Below are 26,351 nucleotides of genomic sequence, written 5' to 3' on the forward strand. Positions count from 1 at the left end.
CCACAGGAAGTGAGGCGTAGACAGGCAGCCCCTCTTGCCTGCAGGACAGAAGTGATGCATTATGGTCCTGCTGGTTCTTCAGGTAACAGGTGAGGTGAGGTGAGAGGTCTCTGACCTGGTCTGGATCTCCTCCCCCGTCCGCATCTCACTCTTCTGTCAGAGCAACCAATCAAATGCAAGGGTTAAATTGACCGGTTGGATTTTTTTTTTTCATACACTAGAGAAGACCACCACAGACCACTAGACCACCACTATAGACCACTAGACCACTGGACCAGCACTAGACCACCACTATAGACCACTAGACCACCACTAGACCACCACTATAGACCACTAGACCACTGGACCAGCACTAGACTACCACTATAGACCACTAGACCACCAATAGACTACCACTATAGACCACTAGACCACTGGACCAGCACTAGACCAACACAGACCACTAGACCACCACTAGACCACCACTATAGACCACTAGACCACTGGACCAGCACTAGACCAACACAGACCACTAGACCACCACTAGACTACCACTATAGACCACTAGACCACCAATAGACTACCACTATAGACCGCTAGACCACTGGACCAGCACCAGACCCCTGGACCAGCACTAGCCCCCTGGACCAGCACTAGACCCCTGGACCAGCACTAGACCCCTGGACCAGCACTAGACCCCTGGACCAGCACTAGACCCCTAGACCAGCACTAGACCCCTGGACCAGCACTAGACCCCTGGACCCCTGGACCAGCACTAGACCCCTGGACCAGCACTAGACCCCTGGACCCCTGGACCAGCACTAGACCCCTGGACCAGCACTAGACCCCGGACCCCTGGACCAGCACTAGACCCCTAGACCAGCACTAGACCCCTGGACCAGCACTAGACCACTAGACCCCTGGACCAGCACTAGACCCCTGGACCAGCACTAGACCCCTGGACCAGCACTAGACCCCTGGACCAGCACTAGACCCCTGGACCCCTGGACCAGCACTAGACCCCTGGACCAGCACTAGACCCCTGGACCAGCCCCAGACCCCCGGACCAGCACTAGACCCCTGGACCAGCACTAGACCCCTGGACCAGCACTAGACCCCTAGACCAGCACTAGACCCCTGGACCAGCACTAGCCCCCTGGACCAGCACTAGACCCCTGGACCAGCACTAGCCCCCTGGACCAGCACTAGACCCCTGGACCAGCACTAGACCCCTGGACCAGCCCCAGACCCCCGGACCAGCCTCACCTTGATCTGCATGTTGCTGAGCAGCGTGGTGCTGTTCAGCTGCTGGCTGTAGCTCCACCCCCAGCCCACCGCCCCCACACGGGGCGGAGGGCTGGTTCGCGGGACCCCCCAGACCTCCGGGACCCCTGAAGCAGGGGGGGGGGCCCGGGTCAGGTACTCCAGCCCACCGCTGGCCTCCTGAGACGGGGTCCCTGAGCCCACATAGCGAGGGTCCAACCTCCTGGACATATAGTCCCCGACGCCGTCCGGACCTGGGCAGGGCGGGCTCCAGATTAGGTTATTAATTATCTATCTGATACACTTCATATTAACGAGGTTTAAGTTATTAATTATCTCTCTGATGCACTTCTTATTAATGAGGTTTAAGTTATTAATTATCTATCTGATGCACTTCTTATTAATGAGGTTTAAGTTATTAATTATATATCTGATACACTTCTTATTAATGAGGTTTAAGTTATTAATTATATATCTGATACACTTCTTATTAATGAGGTTTAAGTTATTAATTATATATCTGATGCACTTCTTATTACTGAGGTTTCATATTAAGTTATTAATTATATATCTGATACACATCTTATTAATACGTTTTCATATTAAGTTATTAATTATATATCTGATACACTTCTTATTAATGAGGTTTCATATTAAGTTATTAATTATATATCTGATACACTTCTTATTAATGAGGTTTCAGATTAAGTTATTAATTATATATCTGATATACATCTTATTACTGAGGTTTCACATTAAGTTATTAATTATATATCTGATACACATCTTATTAATACGTTTTCATATTAAATTATTAATTATATATCTGATACACAACTTATTAATGAGGTTTCATATTAAGTTATTAATTATATATCTGATACACTTCTTATTAATGAGGTTTCAGATTAAGTTATTAATTATATATCTGATACACTCCTTATTAACGAGGTTTCATATTAACTAAGTTATTAATTATATATCTGATACATCGTATCTTATTAATGATGCTTCATGTTAAGTTATTAATTATATATCTGACACACCACATCTTATAAGGATGTTTAATATTGACTTAGTTATTAATTATATATCTGATTCATCGTATCTTATTAATGATGCTTCATGTTAAGTTATTCTAATATACTTATATCTGAGACCACAGCATTGTTCATGATGTTCAATATTTACTAACATACCATTTTATCAGTATACCTACAACACACTTCTTAGTAATGATGTTTATTTATCAACATAGAATTCATAACATCGTTATATCTGTGACAACGCATTCTTATGATGTTGATTTACCAATGATGTTGATTAATGATATTTATTTATAAATCATGTTTATTGACTGAACATTGATAACATGATATTGTGTGTTATATATTATAAAGAGTGATTCCTATTTTCAGTAGATCTAATAAAGTTAGTTTATTAATAAACAGATACTTTGATCTTACCAGTAAAAATGATCCTGTTTCCACGCCTGGCCGCAGCGTCCATACCTGTAGATGTTGTACCTGTAGAGCCGTTACAACGAGTCACCTGTAGAGCCGTTACAACGAGTCACCTGTAGAGCCGTAAAAACGAGTCACCCGTAGAGACGTTACAACGAGTCACCCGTAGAGCCGTTACAACGGGTCACCCGTAGAGCCGTTACAACGTGTCACCTGTAGAGCCGTTACAACGAGTCACCTGACCTCCTCGGTCGACTGACCTACCCGGTCAGTCGGATCGTTCCAAATCGTTTACCTTCTCTTTTTACGTGTAGTCCGTCCTGTTGCACACGGTGTGCCCCGACCGGTACCAGGTGACTGATAAGCCCCCCTGTGGACCCTGAGCCCTCCCGGTCCTCTGCGGCACCGTGTGTTTGATATGACGGTAGGTGTACTGTCTGGGACTGCACCTCGGTCGCGGTTCGCGTCGCCCGGAGAGCCACCCCACCGCGAGGCGGTCCTGGTTGGGGGTTGTTGGGTGTTTGATTGACGTGTGGGCGTGTTCAATTAAAGTCGACTCCCGCGTAGTAATGCGCGATATAAACGATAAAAAATGGCCTACGATAGAGATTTTAATTCTATCGCTCTATCGCGATAATGCATGTTGATGACGCAAAATACAATGTTTAATTTTTGGTTTGGTGCGGTTCCTTTTCACATTGCAATTTTCGCAACAGTGCCAGAATTCGTCAACAAAACTGCATATGTGCAAAGAACGTTAAATCATTGGACAAAAAGGTCTGGGGCGTTGTAAAGCGTTAAAGAAAAAGGGTGGGGGGGGAAGCACCGGTGAAAGTAAACAATCATGGATATCCAGTGTGATATACATTGATCTGCGGACTGGTCCAACTCCTTCTCCCTCATCCTGACTCGGAATGTGTTAAATGCATCGGCATTTTTAAGTTATGTTTTCCAGCATACTTTTTACTTGCTTTTGTCGGACCGTCGAGTGGTGGCTCAACATGGAGCAAAGAGGAGACGGAATGTCTTTAAGATATCGGACCCAAATATCCAATAGACGTTCCGTCTCCTCTTTGCTCCATGTTGAGCAACGTCTCCGAGACCACCTCTCCGGCTGGGTCAACCTTCTTTTGATCGATAAAAAATATTACGTAATCGACAAAAATCGTAACAATCAATGATCGATCATCAATTAATCATGCCCATCCCTAATTGTCAGTACAGTGTCTGTTCCTAATCTAGAAAGACATCCGTTTTTCCTGTTCTCTGCAGACTTAAACTAAGTGTAGTGCATTTTAGAATGGTTTGCACTAAAGGAAAGAAACCCAATACTAATTTTATTTATCTGCAACATTATGTTGTATGATTACGGTGTTTCACAATAAATGTTCTCGAAATGACATAATATATTTCTCTTTTTTTAAAATACATTTAGCAGTTTGGCTTTCCTTAGGGTCTATGTAACCTGTTCTGAATTTGTTCAGATTTTATATCGTGATATATATAGTTATCGCAAGAGGCTGCAATGTATATCGCAATATGGATTCCAGGCCATATCGCCCATCTCTACTCCCGCGGTCGCGCGGTGTGTGAAGTCACAGCCGGAACCTGGGGCCTGAAAAGTCAAATCTCATAAACTTCATGCCTCCTTTCCTTAACCTTTGTGGAAAACGGCATCGGGTCAAGGAGAGATAAAAAAGAAAAAGTGCATCCTTTCGAACATAGGAAAAGACAGCACTGTTTAGAATGTGCTGTCTTTCTGTGCTGTCTAAATGTGCTGCCATCCCCCATACAAATATTTAAGTCCTTAATAACTGCACGGAGAAATCGAAATGCACGATATGATACGTCCTAATATTAAAAGAAAGGAAGAAATACAAATTCTAACTCCGCCTTATTCTGGTTCAACATGTCCCCAGGTGTCGCTTTGAGGAATCGCATTTTTTAATGATTTGTTGCGGCAAACAAACACACACAAACACACACACACACACACACACACACACACACACACACACACACACACATTACTCTCACTTCAAACTATAGATATTTTACATCAGCTGTTATCAGCATGACCATTCGATTATATAGGAACTGTATTAATCATAATAACAAATATTCCGTTGTTGTGGACATGTTGGGAGGCATTGTCTCCAGGGGACTGAGCTGGTCCACCAAGCCACCAGTGAGTGGAGGAAGAGCCGGCGGGAGGGACTGAAGACTGGGCCAACGTCAGGGGGCAGGACACCATAGACCTGCTGGGATCCAAGGGGCTGGGAGGACCTTCCCGGTGTGCTGCTAGGATAACCAACAGAGAGCTCTGGAGGAACATCTGCTCAGCTTGGAGGATTTAGACTGAAGAAACAGGAAGAACCATCAGCTGAACACACGAGAACATTCAGTTGGTTCGACTGAGTTGTTTATTACCATTATGCTTTAACAACGAATAAAAGTACTTAAAAGTAGCCTACATAATAAACAGAATTACTAAAATAATAGTTTCAAACATTACAGACCATTAACAGTTGTGCACGTATCATTGACTCTCTTTGCGCCTTTATTTCTAAAAGGCGACTAACGACACACTTGGCGACTTATTCAGACCATCAGGGAGAAGGTGAAACACATATGAACGTGTGATGGGGTTATTCATTCCCATGCTGCTGGCAAGCTGCTCAGAGGTATCGCGGTCCACGGCTCTCGTGCCAACAGCGCCCGGGTCTCTCACTCTCCTCGCGCCGTCCAGGCAGTCAGTGGGCGTGGCTTACGGGGAGGAGGACTCTGCACGAGCGGGAGCGTCAACGTCACCATAGTGATTCACTAAAGCTGAACTCCCCCAGTGGGAGTTCAACTGTACAGCATCTATTTTAGATTCCCAAATCTAAATGGGGGGAATTTTGACATGTGGACGAAAGTAGTGTGTAATGTATGACAATAATGAACACAGATGAGCTAGAGAGGAGAGCAGAGATAAGAGAGAGGAGGAGAAGAGACAGGAGAGGAGAGAGAAGAGGAGTAGAGAGGAGGAGAAGAGAGAGGAGAGGAGAGAGGAGGAGAAGAGAGAGGAGAGGATGGAGAGAGAAGAGAGGAGAGCAGACAAGACAAAGTCACGGTGCTCACACTTGTGGAAAATCTTTAAATGTAATCACTGTGAGCTTTGTTTGTGCAACACATGTTGGGTTGTTATTTGGAGATTATGTTTTACTGGTTCATCGAATAATAACTTTTATAATTCTTCAATAATTTAAAACGTTCCGTCAATCTCAAAATAATCAAAAAAAGGGATTTTAGTAATAAAACAATGTCTTTTTTGTGTTACACTGAGACAATACTTCTACTGAACACCATTGGACTGGAATGTATCTATTCCACTGAAATGACCAATTACAATGATAATGCCTACACAGTTTTTTTTGCTTTTCTTTTTATTAAAATCAGACATTGTATTGTTTTGTCATTCACTACTCAGAAGTTAAAACCCATGGAAAAGTTAATAACCTACAATTACTAGTCAGACAAATGAATCCTCTAAAGATGTTCAACATAACTGCAACTGTTAACAATAGCGTTAAACATATAACAAATCTGGAGAAAACAGACAATAGAGTGTAATCTAAACCTTTATAAAGGGTAACATTCAACAACTGGCGTTAGATTCTGAAGAACTTATCCTTGATCAATGAGAGTGGTGCGACATTAATGCAGTTCTCTCAGATCTCACAAAGTAGAGATTCTAATTCAAGTAACGACATTAGTTGTTTTGGTCATTTAATTATCAAACAAAAGTCCTAGTCTGTTTAATTGACAGGTGAGATGATCAGGGGGGCAGAGTTTTTACCTCCCGCATGTAAACATGGATAGAGGATTGGATAGAGAGGCTCAGTAAAGGTGCAGCCAGCAGCAGAGTAGATATGAACCCTGGCTTCCACATCATAGAAGGAGACCAGACCCTCATCATAATCAACAAACACCCCCACCTTCTGGAGCTCAGCTCTCAGAGGGAGACGGACAGCAGGGTTATCTTTAAATACCAACGCATCTTTGGTGTAGTAAAGAGCCCAGTAACCCGTCTCAGGGACCAACATGATCCCAGCTTCTCTGTCGATGGACTCTCTGACCACTCCTAACCACCATGCAGTCTTGTTTTTAACCTGGACCTCAAAGTAAAATCTCCCTGAGGAGAAGCTCTGCCTCGTGAGAACAAATGTATAATTTGTAAATCTCTTAGGATTGTTTGGAAGTTTCTTCCACACACCTCCATCATGTACTTGTTTCCCATCCTCAGACAGGATGAGATGGGGATGAGCTGTATCAGGATCCAGAGTCACATCTACTTCATACTGCTGGACCCACTTCAGTTCAGCATCACGCAGCTTCTTCATCTCCATGTTCAGAGAATCCTTCAGCTGATCCAGGGATCTCCTCAAGCTCCCTACGTATGACGGAGGACAGACCTCCACCACCGTCCAGTCCCTGGTGTGTGGAGGATTTTTCAGGGATCTGAAGGCCTGGAGGAAGTGGAGGTGGTCTTCAGTGTGTGAGAGCTGCTTCACCTCTGAGCTTCTATTGGTCAGATCTTCTATTTCCTGCTCCAGCTCTTTGATGAGGTCTTCAGCTTGTTTCACTGTGGATTTCAGTTTCTCTTTAACCGTATGGTTGAAATCATCCCAGCACTTTTCAACACAGCCTATCAGAGCAGTGAAGACCTGCCCACCATCAGCTATCTCTCTGTCTGCGTCTTTGTTGCTAATTTCTACTTTGTCTTTGATCTCCTTAATCTTTAGTTTTCTCTCCTGGATCATCTGCTGAACTTCAGCCTCTATCTTCCCCAGCTGGGCTGTCTTCACTTCATACTCCTCCTTTAGAGGTACAACAGGATGGGACTTGTGGTTTGTCTCTGTGCAGAATTGACACACACACACCTGGTCAGTCTGGCAGAAGAGCTCCAGAGGTCGGTCGTGTTTCTTACACATCCTGTCTTCCAGACGGTCCATAGGCTCGACCAGCCGATGTTTCTTCAGGACTGCGACTCTCTGATGTGGCTCCAGGTGGGTAAGGCAGTAAGAGACAAGACACTCTAGGCAGGACTTCACAGCCTTCAGCTGGGTCCCAGTACAGACGTCACAGGGAACTTCTGCTGGTTGAACAAAAGGCTGCTCTTTTACTTGTACGGATGTTCCAAACTGAGCAGCCAGCTCTGATAAGAAGGTATTGACCTGTAGATCAGGTCTTGTGTCAAAATGCTTGTTGCAAACAGGACATTTGTACTGGACTTGTCCATCCCAGAACTTTGTAATACAGGTTCTGCAGAAGTTGTGTCCACATGCGGTGGTAACTGGACTGTTGAACACATCCAGACAGATGGAACATGAAAAGTTCTCCTCAGACCAGGAAGTGTTAGCACAGGCCATTCCTAGACACAGAAGACAAGGTTTATGTATCGTACAAATGTATTGAGGAATATTTCTAATTCCATAACGGGAAGAGAGGTTTAAACTTCTCTTGTGCTGTTTTACTCACCTTGTTGTGGTTTCTGTCTGTCAGACAATTTGTTCCAAAAATGTGTTTTATTTTCTCGCCTGAAAGAGGAAACTCCTTTCACCTTGGTTGCTTTGGTTTCTATGTATGTTAAGTTTCGTTTCCAAAACAAGGCGTCCTCTCCTCCCGTCCCCTAACACCTGGCTCCTCCCCTAACCCCTGGCTCCGCCTTCAAGGGCAAACTCAGACTTTGGTGCATTCATGCACTGTGTAGGCTACTTCACTGGTTTGACGTTTTATCTTCTTTGCGCCATTTAAATATGTTCAACCTTTAAATTACTGGACAGAGAGAGCCCGGGATTGTGATTTAGTGGTGACATGGGACCAGAGGTGGAGTGGTCCTCGGGAAATGAGATCCCTGTTAGCTGTTAGGGCCTCTTCTCTGCCCCCCCCCCCCCCCCCCCCCCCCCCCCATCAGGATTCCTTGCCCAGCAACCCCCGCATCACCCCCTCCACAGTCCGGCAGTCCGGCAGCTCAGCTCCCGGAGTACAATCCCTTTCTCCTCCATGTCGCGGTTCATGGACTTCAGAGAGTCAAGGCCAAAGTTCCTTTTCCCCCAATTCCTCTCGACCATGGCCGAGATATCCCCCACTACCAGTCTTTACTTGTTGTGGAAGTGCCAGTCGTCAGACGCAGTCTTTATGATTGATAATATCCTTTACCTCCATGCTGTGGTTCAGTCTGACAGCTCATTGGTCAATGGGCAGCAGCTCATTTGCATTAAAGCTACAGACACCAGAAACAGCGCAATCTGAAGGAAATGAAACAGAGGGAATTAGCGGTAGGCAAGAATTTTTTTCCTAAAAGCTATTTCCAGCATACAGCTTCAAAAACATGTTTTCTGGATCACAAATATTATGTTTACTTGTTGTGAAAACGCCATAATATGTCTCCTTTAAACAAAACATCGAGTGTGGTGTTGTGCCACTAGGTAGCAGCAAATCACTACTTTACACAGTGGTCATTCTCCCACTCGGCCACTGGGTGGAGGTTCTCCAGCTGTCATTCTCCTACTCGACCACTGGGTGGAGGTACTCCAGCTGTCATTCTCCCACTCGGCCACTGGGTGGAGGTTCTCAGCCGTCGTTCTCCCACTCGGCCACCGGGTGGCGGTAGATCCCCATTCCTCCGCCGCGCATTGTCCTCGGGTTCCAGTGTTTTCGGAGCCTCTCCCCTCAGTCAGTCCCCCGGTGGTCGTGTGTCTGAAGCCCGTCTACTGCCGATCAGAATGAGTTTTCCTCCCGGGAGTTCGTCGGGCTGTGGTCGGTGATGGTGGATCTAGTCGCTCAGGGTTAGTTGGTCGGGGTTAGATAGTACTTTGTGTTCTGGGACTAGAGATTCCGTGGGATTTCTTCCGTCGACAGGATGGCTTTCCGCGGTGGATTAAACCCGGCGGTAGACCCGTAACCTGATCCAGACCGGTCCTCCCGGCCCTCGGCCCCCCGTGGACCCGGGCTCCGAGGAGAGCTTCCCCGGGTGGGAGCAGACGGACGCCGGGAAGAGCAGCTGGAGCCCGGCGGGGCCTGCTGAGCCTCGACCCTCTCCTACCGCCCCGCCGGGGGAGGACCGGGGGACCCGGGGCTCCTCGGCCTGGTACCGCCAGGAGAACACCGCTACACACGGACCGGAGAGGACCGGGACCCGCTCCGAAGGACCACGATGGCGTCCTACGTGGATAACAGTTTCCGGCAGGCGGTGATGATGAACCCGGCGGAGAGAACGCAACAGGTCGGTGGTGTCCTGTTAACCCGGGTGGGGGTCTTGTCTCTGCTACGTTAGGGTGGAGGTGTTGCTGAAGAGTTTGTGTTCGTCCCGTAACCATCAGCCTACTGGTCCCGTAACCATCAGCCCACTGGTCCCGTAACCATCAGCCCACTGGTCCCTTAACCATCAGCCTACTGGTCCTATAACTATCGGCCTACCGGTCCCTTAACCATCAGCCTACTAGTCCCGTAACCATCAGCCTACTGGTCCCGTAACCATCAGCCTACTGGTCCCTTAACCATGAGTCTACTGGTCCCTTAACCATCAGCCTACTGGTCCCGTAACCATCAGCCTACTGCTCCCTTAACCATCAGCCTACTGGTCCCGTAACCATCAGCCTACTGGTCCCTTAACCATGAGCCTACTGGTCCCGTAACCATCAGCCTACTGCTCCCTTAACCATCAGCCTACTGGTCCCGTAACCATCAGCCTACTGGTCCCGTAACCATCAGCCTACTGGTCCCGTAACCATCAGCCTACTGGTCCCTTAACCATCACCTACTGCTCCCATAACTATCGGCCTACTGGTCCCATAACCATCAGCCTATTGGTGTTGGGGTTACTGGGACCAGACCACAGGCCCGAACCCAAAGAGTCCTGAGAACAACTATAAAACACCTCCATGACTCTGTGTGTGCGTGTGTGTGTGCGTGTGCGTGTGCAAGAGTCATGTTCCCCTGAAACCGAAGAGTAGCAGGTCCTATGGCGCATTTCCACTGGCGGGCGCGAGTCGGTTCAGGACACAAAGGTGCGGAACGGCTCGTGTTTCCTCCGCCAAAAGTGGCCGTAAGCCGTATTGAGCCGTACTCAGCTCGCAGTACTCCTCCGTTGGGGTACTGAGACGTCTGAAAGGGTGCCAACAAGTTCGAGCTACACACGCCGTCCGTTGATTGGTCGACAGAGTAGTCACTTCCGTGCGACGGGGATAATACACAAACCCAGTACCCGCAAGGTATTTCTGTACAACGGCGAAAGCTTCGCTTATTGAAGAAAAGTTTGACGTCCTTCTTGGACGTCCTGCATCGTCGCTCTTTGATCATTGTGTTGCATTCTTCTTTTTCCTCGGATGTATTAGCAGGCTACGCTGTGTGGGGCTGCTATGAGGTCACGATGCTTACGTAGCCGCCGCGACGATCGCTGTCCGGCTTAAACCCGCCCTACCATAAGGGAACTGTCGGCGGTGGAAACGCAAGCCGTAACTGGGCCAAACCACACCCTCACTACCGGGCTGAGGCGTGCTGGGCCCAAGCGCACCCCCGCCGGTGGAAATGCGGCAATAGTCACTAGCCCTGTGGGGTCGTTCGGGAGGTAACAGGTAGAGGACAGGACAGGAGGCCTTCTACACAGTCTAGTCTGGATCCACTCAGATGATGGCCCTCACGTCTTTACAACCTGGGCACTTTATGCAACCTCAGAGCTGGACCACCTTTCAATTAGAACTGAAACTAGCCACTGTTTGAACACACACACACACACACACACACACACACACACACACACACACACACACACACACACACACACACACACACACACACACACACACACACACACACACACACACACAGGAGTGCTGGGACATTAGATTAAGAATGATTAGTGCATCTCTGTATCCGAGTTTGGAGCATAAATCTAATTTCTAGGATAACATTTCTGAGTCTGCAGTCTGAAGAATGTAAAGGATTATCCCTCTGTCCTTGTGCTCCGATCTCATGGCTGGGCCGATACTACAAGGGATAGCACCTACACACTATAGTGGATATAGTATACTATAACTATAGTGGATATAGTATACTGTAACTATAGTGGATATAGTTTACTGTAACTATAGTGGATATACTATAACTATAGTGGATATAGTATACTATAACTATAGTGGATATAGTATACTGTAACTATAGTGGATATAGTATACTGTAACTATAGTGGATATAGTATAACTATAGTGGATATAGTATACTATAACTATAGTGGATATAGTATACTGTAACTATAGTGGATATAGTATAACTATAGTGGATATAGTATACTATAACTATAGTGGATATAGTATACTGTAACTATAGTGGATATAGTATACTGTAACTATAGTGGATATAGTATACTGTAACTATCGTGATATAGTATAACTATAGTGGATATAGTATACTATAACTATACTGGATATACTATAACTATAGTGGATATACTATAACTATAGTCGATATACTATAACTATAGTCGATATAGTATACTATAACTGTAGTGGATATACTATAGCTATAGTGGATATAGTATACTATAACTGTAGTGGATAAAGTATACTATAGGCCTATACTACTATACTATAGACCTGTACTACTATACTGTGTCATTACTATATTGGATATAGTATACTAAACTACCCTATATATAGTGTACTATAGGGCTATACTACTATACTGTATCATTACTATACTCGATATAGTATACCATACTACCCTATAAATAGTGTACTATAGGCCTATACTATACTGTATCATAACTATACTGGATATAGTATACTATAGGCCTATACTTCTATACTATAGCTTCTATAATATACTAAAGGCCTATTATGTTATACTGTACTGTAGTCCTACTATACTATAGGCCTACATAATATACTATAGGCCTACATACTATACTATACTGTAGGACTACTATACTAATGAACTACTATACTGTAGGCATATATACTATAGGCCTACTATAATGTAGGCCTACTATACTGTAACCTTACTAACCATCAGCCTACTAGTCCCGTAACCATCAGCCTACTGGTCCCGTAACCATCAGCCAACTAGTCCCTTAACCATCAGCCTACTGGTCCCTTAACCATCAGCCTACTGGTCCCGTAACCATCAGCCTACTGGTCCCGTAACCATCAGCCGACCTCCTGCTTAACAGCAGGAGGTCGTGACATTAGGCTCAGAACTGCAGTGGTGCTCTTGTGCAGCAGAAGACTTTCGTTGTCCCAGGAGGAACGGAGCAGGGCAGCGGACTGAGCTCCCTAATGCTCCACCCCTCTGGGTCGGCCACCGGCTGCCTGGCCCGAGGGCACTCTGACAGGACACATGGCGGGGTGCGGGTCAAACTCTGTTGTCACACGCTGATGATGTCGTTGACCTGTCGGTGTGTTTACCTGCGGTGGAGCCGGGGGGGGGGGGGGGGGGGGGGGGGGGGGGGGGCGGAGCTGGGAGAGCATGGAGTAGAACTCTGCAGGGCCAACTTCGGTGTGTGTCCTGGCGCTGAATGTACGCCCTTACTGTATGTTGTACGTCCTTGCGCTCAAAAACAGTACTTAGCGTGGCGTAGTGTCTATACCCCAGCTATCTGTGTTGTATACGGGAAATGGGTTAACCTAGCAATTGTTAGTGCTTGGCACTTGGTGCTATGAACATCCTAACTGTACCGACAGCGATATACTGTTGTTTCTCTTTCTTCTGACGTATTTACTTATTCCAAGTCCCTTTGAATAAAAGCGTCTGCTAAACTCGCTGCATGTAAATGTCAGACACGGCGCTACTGTGGGCCCGCTAGCAGAGTGTAACACTGTGTGTCGTACTCTCTCCTAGCTAACACACAGTTACACACGGCGCTACTGTGTGTTACAGTGTGTAACTGTGTGTTACTGTGTGTTAGCAGGGCGTAACGCCCTGCTAACACACAGTAACACACAGTTACACTCTGCACTACTGTGTGTTAATGTGTGTTAGTGTGTGTTAGTGTTTAGCGGCTGCAGTCACACACACACCTGACGGCCATTACCTAGAGGTCCGGACGCTCTACGGTTCGCCCCCCATGGAGGAGCATGTACCTGTCCTGGCCCCGGGGCCCCTCTGGTGGCTGTGCCTCCCAGGGCCCCTACTGGAGGAGGATGTAGCTGAGCGGCTGCTGGTCTGGACAGGAAAGGCTGGTGGTTAGGGACAGGAAGTGTTTGTTGTCCTGAACAGGAAGTGCTTTCTGCCAATAGGATGGCTGCTGACAGGGGGGGGGGGCATTTCCTCAAGGACACACATTCACACTCTCACACACACACACACACACACACACTCACACACACACTCAAATTCTCGCACATACACACGTGTCTCAGTCCCTACCTAGCCTCGTGTTAGTAACCTACGGCTCATGTTGTGAAACATGAAGTGTTGTTAAGTTGGGGGCCGACGATGTTGCTTAGTTACTGGACGCCTACTGGACCGTCACCATAACCTCTGCAGGAACAGACCAATCAAAAGCTTCCTTATGTTTGAAGGGCCAATGGGAATACATGCTCCCTCTGCTCAGTAGCGTTCTGTGAGCCTCCACCTTCTAACGGACGTCTTCACATTAACATCAACCCGTTCTGCTGAAAGCCTGGAGCCTGCAGCCTGGCCGTGCCTAATCTAGATCCTCCCGTCATGGAAAGTTCCCAAGACGTCCTGGCCCTACCTGGGGGGGGGAACGGCGTGGCTGTGATGTCACAGGCATGTTTGACTTCCTCCATGGTAACATTCCACAGCGGAATTTTTACCGCCAAGACCAACAGAGCGACTCTGGTCTCTGCGGCTCCACGCAGAACCAACCACAGGCCTGCATTCCTCAGAGAGTCCCTCCCCCTCTGAGGAACCAACCACAGGCCGGGGTTGGCAGGGTCTGACACCAGGACCAGAGACAGGCCTAGGGTCTGACCCCAGGACTAGAGACAGGCCTAGGGTCTGACCCCAGGACCAGAGACAGGCCTAGGGTCTGACACCAGGACCAGACACAGGTCTGACACCAGGACCAGAGACAGGCCTAGGGTCTGACCCCAGGACCAGAGACAGGTCTGACCCCAGGACCAGAGACAGGTCTGACACCAGGACCAGAGCCCGGTCTGACACCAGGACCAGAGACAGGCCTAGGGTCTGACTCCAGGACCAGAGACAGGCCTAGGGTCTGACCCCAGGACCAGAGACAGGTCCGACCCCAGGACCAGAGACAGGTCTGACCCCAGGACCAGAGACAGGCCTAGGGTCTGACTCCAGGACCAGAGACAGGCCTAGGGTCTGACTCCAGGACCAGAGACAGGCCTAGGGTCTGACCCCAGGACCAGAGACAGGTCTGACCCCAGGACCAGAGACAGGTCTGACCCCAGGACCAGAGACAGGCCTAGGGTCTGACTCCAGGACCAGAGCCAGGCCTAGGGTCTGACCCCAGGACCAGAGACAGGTCTGACCCCAGGACCAGAGACAGGTCTGACCCCAGGACCAGAGACAGGCCTAGGGTCTGACTCCAGGACCAGAGACAGGCCTAGGGTCTGACCCCTCCCCCTGTGAGGGGCGGTGCCGGGTGCTCTCCCCATGCAGTATCACCACGCTGCTCTCAGGTTACGAGCCGCTGTGTCCGGGGAGCGTAGGAATGAGCTCACCCTGCGCTGGGGGAACTCTTATTTTGATATTGATACTTTAAAAAGTACATATAATTAAATGTTTTCTGGCAAATGTTCCTTTGTAAGATATGTCCTGTAGGCTAGAGAATGGTAGAAGGTAATGGTATACTATTACTGTGAGGTCTGGTATTAGGCTGCTGTTCTTCAAAACAGTACCTTCTATTAGAACTTGGTTCCCTGATCCAGGATCAGCTGCTCTTTGGATCATTTGCTCAGAGCTTTAACCTCTTTAATAACATCTAACATCTTAATAGCATGTTGTTGACGAGGAGCTCCTACGGCTTCAGCGTCAGCGCAGGTGGAGATCTCTGGTCCTGGGGTCAGACCCTAGGCCCAGGCTTCCCCAGAGAGAGGTCGGTCTCTACCCTGGGTCTGGGTCTGTCTCTTGAGGTCTATCCTAGGTGTTTTTCTGAGGTCCTCCCTGTGTTCTGGGTCTGAGTCCTGGTCTCTACTGGGCCCTAGTCCTCTCTGTTGTTGGAGGGCCGGCTGGGGTTTAACTGACAGAGTTTCTCCATGCATGCATCATTTTAAAACCAGCTTCATCATCTTAAAATATGTTTAATATTGCCTACTAGACAATCTATAACACGCACACAATGATTAGTTGGTTTAAGTGGAGCATCTAACATAGATCTGACGGATCAATTCGATCTTTGTGTAAATCCTCCCGTCGTCCACCTTCTGAGAGTCCTCCCATCTCCACCATCAGCTGCTATCGACTGGGAGGGTTTGAGTTCCCTCCCGCTCAGGGATATAGAGCTGCTGACGTCTCAAGACCAACCTCTGGGCTGGTTAGCGCACAGAGCCGAGTGGCCTTCTGTTGTTCAGTGGAGGAAAGCCGTGTGCAGCGCAGATTAAGACTTCACTCACTGGTTGTTGTTAAGCCCAGTTGGGCCTCAGAAGCACATTCTTAGCAGACATGCGTTTTAAGGGCAAAGGGATTATGATTTATGTTTCTGCTCATGACTTGGGCTGCAACAGATGGACAGTTTAGCCTCGGAGTAGCTTACTGTCAGCTAACAGTTAGCCACAGGCTATTGTACTGTGGGTTAGCAGTTAGCCACAGGCTACAGATTAGCTGGTAGCTACAGGCCATTGTACTGGCAGCTAGCAGTCAGACAGGCTTTTGTACTGTGGGTTAGCAGCTAGCTACAGGCTATTGTACTGTGGGTTAGCAATTAGCTACAGGCTTTTGTTCTGTGGGTTAGTAGTCAGCCACAGGCTATTGTACTATGGGTTAGCAGTTAGCTACAGGCTACAGATTAGCTGTTAGCTACAGGCCGGTGTACTGGAGGCTTGCACTTAGCTACAGGCTATCCTGCTGCATGCTTAATGGTTGTCTGGGTATTTCATTAATAACCATTGTATTTGGTATGACTATGTTGGTGAAACAGCCGGATATTACAACATTACGGGCTTAGTTAGAACACACTCAAGCATTCACTTATATTCTACCCGCAACAAAGATTTGGGTCAATATAAAAGAAGATGTAGTTTGTGTGCTGAGGTTCTGCTCTTCTGTACTACTTCAGCTAGCCTGTGCTACCTCTATCCTGGCTACCACTAGCCTGTGCTACCTCTAGCCTTTGCTACCGCTAGTCTGTGCTACCTCTAGCCTGTGCTGCCTCTAGCCTGTGCCACCGCTAGCCTTTGCTACCACTAGCCTTTGCTACCACTAGCCTTTGCTACCTATTTCCTTTGCTACCACTAGTCTGTGATACCTCTAGCCTGTGCTACCGCTAGTCTGTGCTACCGCTAGTCTGTGCTCCCTCTAGCCTTTGCTCCCTCTAACCTTTTCTACCGCTAGCCTTTGCTACCGCCAGCCTTTGCTACCGCTAGCCTGTGCTACCGCTAGCCTGTGCTGACGCTAGCCTGTGCTGATGCTAGCCTTTGCTACTGCTAGCCTGTGCTGACGCTAGCCTGTGCTGACGCTAGCCTGTGCTGACGCTAGCCTGTGCTACCGCCAGCCCGTGCTACCGCCAGCCCGTGCTAGCAGCTGTCACCTTAGCGGAGGCTCCTGCCAGCGAGCGTCTGCCCCAGCAGCAGCTGCCCAGAGCAGGGAGTGGGATGTGTTGGCTCTGCTGTCCTCCCAGTCTGGGTCGGGTTAAAGTATCCTCCCAGTGGATTCCTCCCAGTTCCCTCCCAGTCCGAGTCGTGTTCTACGTGCCCCTCCAGAATTCTAATAGAAGAAATCGAGATAGTTTTTGTTAGGCATCACTTAACTGCTTACCTAACTGCTCACTAGTTTAATGCTCTGGACCGACTCCATTCTCCATCACTAGTCACTAGCTTAATGCTCAGGACCGACTCCCTTCTCCATCACTAGTCACTAGTTTAATGCTGAGGACCGGCTCCATTCTCCATCACTAGTGACTAGTTTAATGCTGAGGACCGGCTCCATTCTCCATCACTAGTGACTAGTTTAATGCTGAGGACCGGCTCCATTCTCCATCACTAGTGACTAGTTTAATGCTAGTCAGCTCCCATTCACAGAACCGTTCGTCTCTGCTGACCTCAAACCCCTTAATTTGGTCCGGAGGCACGATGAGCGAGAAGCAGGTCTCCCCTCGGCTCCGTCTGTTTCTTACACATCATTGCCTGATCCTGTTCTCCAGAAGGTTTTCTTTTCTTCTTGGTTCAACAATAGTCTGGAGTGGTCGTTTGTGTAGAAGCTGTACTTGAAGCAAAGCATTGTTGTGAAGTGCATGTCAGGATAGTGTCGTCTTGTTTCACTGCACCCTGCTGCTGTTACATAACCCTGATTTTACATTTATATCCCCATGCTCCTTATATTCACTGTTTAACAATGTAAGCAGTACTTAGCCTGTCTCTCTGTTAGCACCCAGCCTCTATCTCTGTTAGCACCTAGGCTGTATCTCTTTTAGCACCTAGCCTGTATCTCTGTTAGCACTTAGCTAACAGCTAACTAGCTGTATCTTCTATAATACTGACCCTAATCCGTTTTTTTCTTGGACCTGGTTGTTTGGCTCTGTTCGCCCATCAGGCTTCATCTACAGGTTACATCAATGTGGGGCCATGGGTGCTATTTCAGAGCTAATCCTCCCACACTAATGTACTTAATTAAGATAGCCTCAGCTAGCTCTCATCAGTAAGTTTGCAAATCAGCCAACCAAGTGTGTAAACAGCTCAGCTTGTGATGGTGAGATCGGAATAGAAATAATTAATTGACATGGATTTTGTTTTTGGTGAACATGAAGACCAGTTATCAGCTATTTAGGTGGCTGCATTCTCTAGCTAGTTAGACTTAGAGTCTAACGCTAGCTAGTTGGCTACACCACAAAGCTAGCTATGTGGCTACAGTCTAAAGCTAGTGATATGGCTAAAGTTTAAAGGTAGCTATGTGGCTACAGTCTAAAGCTAGTAATATGGCTAAAGTTTAAAGGTAGCTATGTGGCTACAGTCTAAAGCTGGTGATATGGCTAAAGTTCAAAGCTAGCTAGGTGGCTACATTCTCAAGCTAACTATGGCTAGGGTCGAAATCTAGCTAAGTGGCTACAGCCAACCGAGGCAGCATGGTTGGGGGTCGTGCTGACTAGCCCTGGTCTAGGTGGAGGGCCCCCCCTCCTCTCAGCGTGTTCGGTGGTAATTGGAGGGAGAGGCGCTGGTCATTCATGCGCGGTATCCTGGCGGCCCCTGAGCTGAGGGCTGAGAGGGGCCCGAACAAAGGGCCCCTGTTGGAGCCGACGTGAGCCTCCAACCCTGCACCTCGCTCCCACCCTGCCCCCCCCTCGCTGGTGTAACAGGCCAGAGGTCTCTGGTGTAACAGGTTAGAGGTCTCTGGTGTAACAGGCCAGAGGTCTCTGGTGTAACAGGCCAGAGGTCTCTGGTGTAACAGGCCAGAGGTCTCTGGTGTAACAGGCCAGAGGTCTCTGGTGTAACAGGCCAGAGGTCTCTGGTGTAACAGGCCAGAGGTCTCTGGTGTAACAGGCCAGAGGTCTCTGGTGTAACAGGCCAGAGGTCTCTGGTGTTGTGTAACAGGCCAGAGGTCTCTGGTGTAACAGGCCAGAGGTCTCTGGTGTAACAGGTTAGAGGTCTCTGGTGTAACAGGTTAGAGGTCTCTGGTGTAACAGGTTAGAGGTCTCTGGTGTAACAGGCCAGAGGTCTCTGGTGTAACAGGCCAGAGGTCTCTGGTGTTGTGTAACAGGCCAGAGGTCTCTGGTGTAACAGGCCAGAGGTCTCTGGTGTAACAGGCCAGAGGTCTCTGGTGTAACAGGCCAGAGGTCTCTGGTGTAACAGGTTAGAGGTCTCTGGTGTTGTGTAACAGGCCAGAGGTCTCTGGTGTAACAGGCCAGAGGTCTCTGGTGTTGTGTAACAGGCCAGAGGTTTCTGGTGTTGTGTAACAGGCCAGAGGTCTCTGGTGTAACAGGCCAGAGGTCTCTGGTGTTGTGTAACAGGCCAGAGGGGAGAGCTAGGAGGAGGAGGAGGGCGTGGAGAGGCTTCCTCACGGGTTCCTCAGCAACATCCTCAGGATACCGCGGGTCCTGTGTGTCTGGGGGGGGCTATTTCAGTCCCGCCAGGACAAGATTTGGGTGGGGTCGGGAGGCCACTCTGTAAACAGGAAGACCCCGCGCCAAATGGGAGCACTGTTGGAACACAGCAGGTTATAGAGCAAGACGGGTCCTAGAGCCGGCTGTGTTCTAGAGGCCACAGCTGAGGCTTCTCCTGGTCCTCCCCAGGTTCCTTCCCAGGTTCCTCCCCTGGGGTTCTGGTTGTTCCTCCACTGGGGTTCTCGTTGTTCTTCCTGATCCTCCCCAGATTCCTCCCCTGGGGTTCTGGTTGTTCCTCCCCTGAGGTTCTGGTTGTTCCTCCCCTGAGGTTCTGGTTGTTCCTCCTGTTCCTCCCCTGGGGTTCTGGTTGTTCCTCCTGATTCTCCCCAGGTTCCTTCCCTGGGGTTCTGGTTGTTCCTCCTGTTCCTCCCCAGGTTCCTCCCCTGGGGTTCTGGTTGTTCCTCCTGTTCCTCCCCAGGTTCCTTCCCTGGAGTTCTAGTTGTTTCTCCACTGAGGTTGTGGTTGTTCCTCCCCTGAGGTTCTGGTTGTTCCTCCTGTTCCTCCCCTGGGGTTCTGGTTGTTCCTCCTGTTCCTCCCCAGGTTCCTTCCCTGGGGTTCTGGTTGTTCCTCCTGTTCCTCCTCAGGTTCCTTCCCTGGGGTTCTGGTTGTTCCTCCTGCTCCCCCCCAGTCCTCCTCAGGGTTCCAGTCCTTTTGGGGGCTGTTCTCCAGCTGATTTTGTTGCGTCTCACCAAACGTTGCGGTGAAATATGCATTGTTCGTTTTTTTGCGGGGAGCTTGTTTTCCTCCTGAGGAGCTGTGAGGCTGGAGACGCCTGGGTCAGTCCTTCTTCTTGTGGCTGTCTTTGTGTTTTCTAACCGATGGTATCACTGGACCAGGGCTACCTTGAGGAAGAGATCCTCACTCTCGATGGCTGCATTGAAGAAGCTCCTCGGTGCTTAGGAGAGCGATGTGCTAGAGCAATAGTGTTCGGTCATTAAGCCATCACCCCCCCTGGTGTACACCCTCCTGTTAGACCAACTGACGACTCAGGACTTGTAAGGCTCACTATCTGGCAGATATACCCCAGAGTGTGGGGGGATGTAAGGCTTACTATCTGGCTGCATTGAAGAAGCCCCCGGTTCTGTGTTGTCCGGCTCCTCCTGGGGGGTTCAGGAGAGAGTTGAGGTCCCCCAGAGCTGGAGATGGATCCTAATAAAGTGTCTGTGGGCCTAATGAATGAATGAATGAATGAGTGAATGGATGTGCTGGTATTGGTCCTCCAGGTTCCCAGCAGGGAGCTCTCACTATCAACCCCACTCTGTGTTGACTGATCTGACTCACACTTCACACACCTCTCCTCCAGCCAGCCCACATCACCAGAAGCACTTCAGGTCATTCCTCTCCAGAGGCAGCAGATACAATGCCTCTATTGTGTGGTTGTAGTGGAGAATGCGAGGCTCCAGCTTCACCTAGCCTCCAACCGAAACCCTGTTCTGTTGACCCTGGGAGGGTGGAGGCATTCGTAGCGCGCTAGCTCATTAGCAAACAAACCGCTCGGCAACCAACCAAGTCACACGCCGAGGCACTAGCATCACGCTAGCTGGTTAGCATTCGGCCTATGCTAATTAGCTAGCATCACGTTAGGCAGTTAGCATTCTGTAAATGCTAACTGTGCATTTACAGAATGCTGTAAATGCACAGTTAGTAAATGTAAATGCTAACTGCATCTTAACCCCCTTAGCCTTTGTCTATGTGGTGCAGGAGGAGGATATGAACCTGCACCTTTTCATTTTAATCTTTAAAAAAATAAAGCGTTGAAACGTGTTTTTTAACAGCATAACCACAACCCTAGTGTGTGTGTGTGTTTGTGTGTGTGTGTGTGTGTGTGTGTGTGTGTGAGGCCCACAGAGGGGTCTGAATGCTGCGCTCCAGTGAAAGAGTCTCTGGCTGTTGCCTAGCGACCAGCGGCCCTCTCTCTGAAGGAGCAGAATAACCAGGGGCCGGCTCTGTGTTAGTAAACACAGAGATATAGATGTTGGATACTCACTGCAAAGGTGTTCTGCGCCATAGAGGAGCACACACTCACACACACACACACACACACACACACACACACACACACACACACACACACACACACACACACACACACACACACACACACACACACACACACACACACACACACACACACACACACAGTCTGTGTGTGTAACTCAATAGAAGGAGGAGGAAGCCTTTGATTGTGCATTTAATCGTTTTCTGTGTGTGTTGAAGGTAGTTGTGTTTGTGGGATGAAAATGTGTGTGTGGAAAGTATGAAGTGATATTTATGCTCAGGGTGTGTTGAAGGTAGTTGTGTTTGTGGGATGAAAATGTGTGTGTGGAAAGTATGAAGTGATATTTATGCTCAGGGTGTGTTGAAGGTAGTTGTGTTTGTGGGATGAAAATGTGTGTGTGGAAAGTAGGAAGTGATATTTATGCTCAGTGTGTTGAAGGTAGTTGTATTTGTGGGATAAAATGTGTGTGTGGAAAGTAGGAAGTGATATCTATGCTCAGAGCTGCCTCTAGTGTTCCTTCTGTGGTCACCGTGGAAACGTATCGGATCAGTTCTGACCTCAAGCCCCTCCTCCCTCTGGTGTGTGTGTGTGTGTGTGTGTGTCGTCTCATGCAAGTTCGGTGGTCTTGTTTTCCTATCAATCCGTTGCTCGATCAGCCAATCACATGCCACCGTTACACCTTCTCACTAGTTTACTGTTTAAATGTTACACAATGTTGCGTTTAAATGTTACACAACGTGGTGTTTCGTTGGTGGTGTTTTGGGAGTTTGGTTGTATTAGAGGTGAGTGGACTTTAGGATGGGGGTGTTTACAGGTAGTTAGGGTGGGGGTGTAGTGAGGGTGGGGGTTTCTACACGCTCTGTTGACCTTGTTGTTGAACACTATCTGCTCCTCTGCAACGCTGATAGAAAACAGCCCACAGATGCTCACATATTGTTCTACAGTCTGTCAAGGACACAAACACACACACACAAACACGCACATACATACGGACACACACACACACACACACACACACACACACACACACACACACACACACACACACACACACACACACACACACACACACACACACACACACACACACACACACACACACACACACACACACACACACACACACACACCAGGCAGCTGAGAGCAGCTGACAGACTCTCACGTTGGGTGAGTTTCTCTAACGTGAAGTGGTGTTCTTTCAGTTTCATTGTCACCAAATGGTTTCAGATCCTCCGTTCACATCAGAGTTCCCCATCAGTTGCCGGACCAAACTTCTCTATTCACGGCACTTGGTAACCCTAGACCCATATGATATGGATCTAGATCTAGATATATGTATTCCTTTAACCGGTCTTCTCCAGTGCGAATCTGATCTGAAGCGGTTTGGCTGTACTGGTTTAAATCAACCGATCCTGATGGATGTCCGTCTTCTCTCAGTGAGGCTGGATGGAGGTGTGTGTGTGTCAGTGTTTCTGTGACACTGCTGAACCGGCTCTCTAGAGGCCTGGGATGGCCCCCCCCACGGACCTGACGACCAGGTGGCTCTCCGTCACCCTGACAGCACCTCCACCTGCAGCATCCATATTCATAAAGAGAGTCCAGACCCAGGGGGACTGAGAAACGGTCCCTCCCCCCCACCCCCGACCCAGAGACCAGAGCTCTGCTGGCTGCTGGGCTGGGGGGGGGAAGAGAGGCTGGGGGTCCTGCTTGGCTCAGGGGCAGCAGGCAGAGTGCTGAGTCGTCACCGGAGCAGCACTCTGTTCTTATTAACACCGGCCAGCTGTCAGAGTCAGCGGCCGCGACCTCAAGCACTTCACCTGGTTACAGAGGTGTGTGTGTGTGTGCCCTGTGTGTGTGTGTGTGTGTGTGTGTGTGTGTGTGTGTGTGTGTGTGTGTGTGTGTGTGTGTGTGTGTGCGTGCGTGTGTGTGTGTGTGTGTGTGTGGAATGCCTCTCTCCTCCTGTCACCCTAGACGCCCCTGGGCTGCCATGGTAACGGTCTCCAGGAATAGCGACCCGCTTCCAAATAAAAACACAGGCAGCAGAAGGTCAGAGGTCAACACAACACGCTTCAGACCCCCTGAGCCGCGCGGCGGACATAGCACGCCACATGTTAGCATCATATCATAGCCTAGCATCTGCCGAGCTGAGCCCATACAAACCGTAGAATGCTCTGCTAACTCTAGCTAGGTGCCAACTCTAGCTAGGTGCTAACTCTAGCTAGGTGCTTAGTAGAGCGACTTTCTAGAGCAATAGTTGGAGAAGAACTGAACCGTGTTTCTGATCAGGTACTGAACCCCGGGGTTCAGTCATTAACCCATCACCCCCCTGGTGTATCTGGGTTACAGTTTTCTGACACACTCCTGTTAGACCAACTGACGACTCAGGACTTGTAAGGCTCACTATCTGGCAGATATATCCCAGACTGTTGGGAGATGTAAGGCTCACTATCTGGCAGATATACCCAAGAGTGTGTTGAGGTGTTCTACTGTCTGGTCTGAGGTCTGTTGTTACAGCCCTTCTCTGTGTTCTACTGTCTGGTCTGAGGTCTGTCAGCCCATCTCTCTGTTCTACTGTCTGGTCTGAGGTCTGTGGGTCAGCCCATCTCTCTGTGTTCTACTGTCTGGTCTGAGGTCTGTCAGCCCATCTCTCTGTGTTCTACTGTCTGGCCTGAGGTCTGTCAGCCCATCTCTCTGTGTTCTACTGTCTGGTCTGAGGTCTGTCAGCCCATCTCTCTGTGTTCTACTGTCTGGTCTGAGGTCTGTCAGCCCATCTCTCTGTGTTCTACTGTCTGGTGTGAGGTCTGTCAGCCCATCTCTCTGTGTTCTACTGTCTGGTGTGAGGTCTGTCAGCCCATCTCTCTGTGTTCTACTGTCTGGTCTGAGGTCTGTCAGCCCATCTCTCTGTGTTCTACTGTCTGGTCTGAGGTCTCTTACCCTAAGCTCCTCTCTGACCTCTGATTAACACATTATCACCCCACCCACCCCACCTCATAGAACCACACTTCATGGACCCCCTCCACCTGGTGCCAGGCCCTCTTGGACCTCCTCCTCCGTCAGGCACCACTACAACCTGGCTCCATCAGGGTCTACTCCGTCAGGGTCTACTCCGTCAGGGTCTCCTCCAACAGGGTCTACTCTGTCAGGGTCTACTCCGTCAGGGTCTACTCCGTCAGGGTCTACTCTGTCAGGGTCTACTCCGTCAGGGTCTCCTCCGTCAGGGTCTCCTCCACTCTGGAGCAGCAGGAATTTGACGAATGTGGGCGTCCTTGCCGGCAGCTCTGAGGGATTCCAGAGGTTTATCGGGACCTCCCCGTCTCCGGACCACATGGGGTCCAGGAGATCAGCTGGGAGTCTGGAACCTAGAGGATCAGAGAGGAACCTAGAGCAACCTAGAGGATCAGAGAGGAACCTAGAGGATCAGAGAGGAACCTAGAGGATCAGAGAGGAACCTAGAGGATCAGAGAGGAACCTAGAGCAACCTAGAGGATCAGAGAGGAACCTAGAAGATCAGAGAGGAACCTAGAGGATCAGAGAGGAACCTAGAGGATCAGAGGAACCTAGAGGATCAGAGAGGAACCTAGAGGATCAGAGAGGAACCTAGAGGAACCTAGAGGATCAGAGAGGAACCTAGAGGATCAGAGAGGAACCTAGAGCAACCTAGAGGATCAGAGAGGAACCTAGAGGATCAGAAAGGAACCTAGAGGATGAGAGAGGAACCTAGAGGATGAGAGAGGAACCTAGAGGATCAGAGAGGAACCTAGAGGATCAGAGAGGAACCTAGAGGATGAGAGAGGAACCTAGAGGATCAGAGAGGAGGTACAGGAACTTAGAGGAACCGGTTAGGGTTGGGGTTAGCATTAGGGTGAGAGTTAGCGTTAGGGTTGGGTTTGGGTTCAGGGGTTGGAGTTAGCGTTAGGGTTAGGGTTGGAAGAGTTGGGGTCAGGGTTAGGGTTAGAGTTAGCGTTGGGGTTCGGGTTAGAGTTAGCGTTCGGGTTGGTGAGAGTTAGCTTTAGGGTTAGGGTTAGAGTTAGCATTGGGGTGAGAGCGTTAGGGTTGGGGTTAGCGTTGAGTTAGGGTGAGAGCGTTAGGGTTGGGGTTAGCGTTGAGTTAGGGTGAGAGTTAGCGTTGGGGTGAGCGTTCGGTTTAGGGTTGGGGTTAGTGTTGAGTTAGGGTGAGAGTTAGCGTTGGGGTTAGGGTTAGGGTTAGCTTTAGGGTTGGGGTTAGTGTTGAGTTAGGGTGAGAGTTAGCGTTGGGGTTAGGGTTAGGGTGAGAGTTAGCGTTATTGTTGAGGTTAGGGTTAGTGTTGGGGTTTGGGTTAGCCGGAGTTAGGGTTAGGGTTAACCCTAACCCTTAACCGACA

At 49.0% G+C, this 26,351-nt stretch overlaps 2 protein-coding genes across 6 annotated transcripts in view; one reads left to right on the forward strand and one right to left on the reverse strand.

Annotated features, from left to right (window-relative positions):
• Window positions 1-6,230: 6,230 nt before the first annotated feature.
• LOC307081150 (E3 ubiquitin-protein ligase TRIM39-like) lies at window positions 6,231-8,315 on the reverse strand. The gene is made up of 2 exons (XM_079744205.1): window positions 8,229-8,315; window positions 6,231-8,121 (listed from the first exon to the last, which is right to left on the reverse strand). The coding sequence occupies exon 2, from the start codon at window positions 8,117-8,119 to the stop codon at window positions 6,506-6,508; it is 1,614 nt and encodes a 537-aa protein (XP_079600331.1). The 5' UTR covers window positions 8,120-8,121; window positions 8,229-8,315; the 3' UTR covers window positions 6,231-6,505.
• A 1,123-nt stretch (window positions 8,316-9,438) lies between these two features.
• The window catches only part of rapgef2b (Rap guanine nucleotide exchange factor 2b), a 65,160-nt gene continuing 48,247 nt past the window's right edge, over window positions 9,439-26,351 (forward strand). For all 5 annotated transcript variants that reach the window (XM_079744200.1, XM_079744204.1, XM_079744201.1 and 2 more), the window contains exon 1: window positions 9,439-9,975. In XM_079744200.1, coding sequence (XP_079600326.1) covers window positions 9,907-9,975 — 69 coding nt within the window. In that variant the 5' untranslated portion in view covers window positions 9,439-9,906. The remainder of the gene's footprint in view (window positions 9,976-26,351) is intronic.

The sequence above is a fragment of the Pollachius pollachius genome (genome assembly GCF_949987615.1).
Source record: "Pollachius pollachius genome assembly, chromosome: 10".
Taxonomy (NCBI): Eukaryota; Metazoa; Chordata; class Actinopteri; order Gadiformes; family Gadidae; genus Pollachius; species Pollachius pollachius.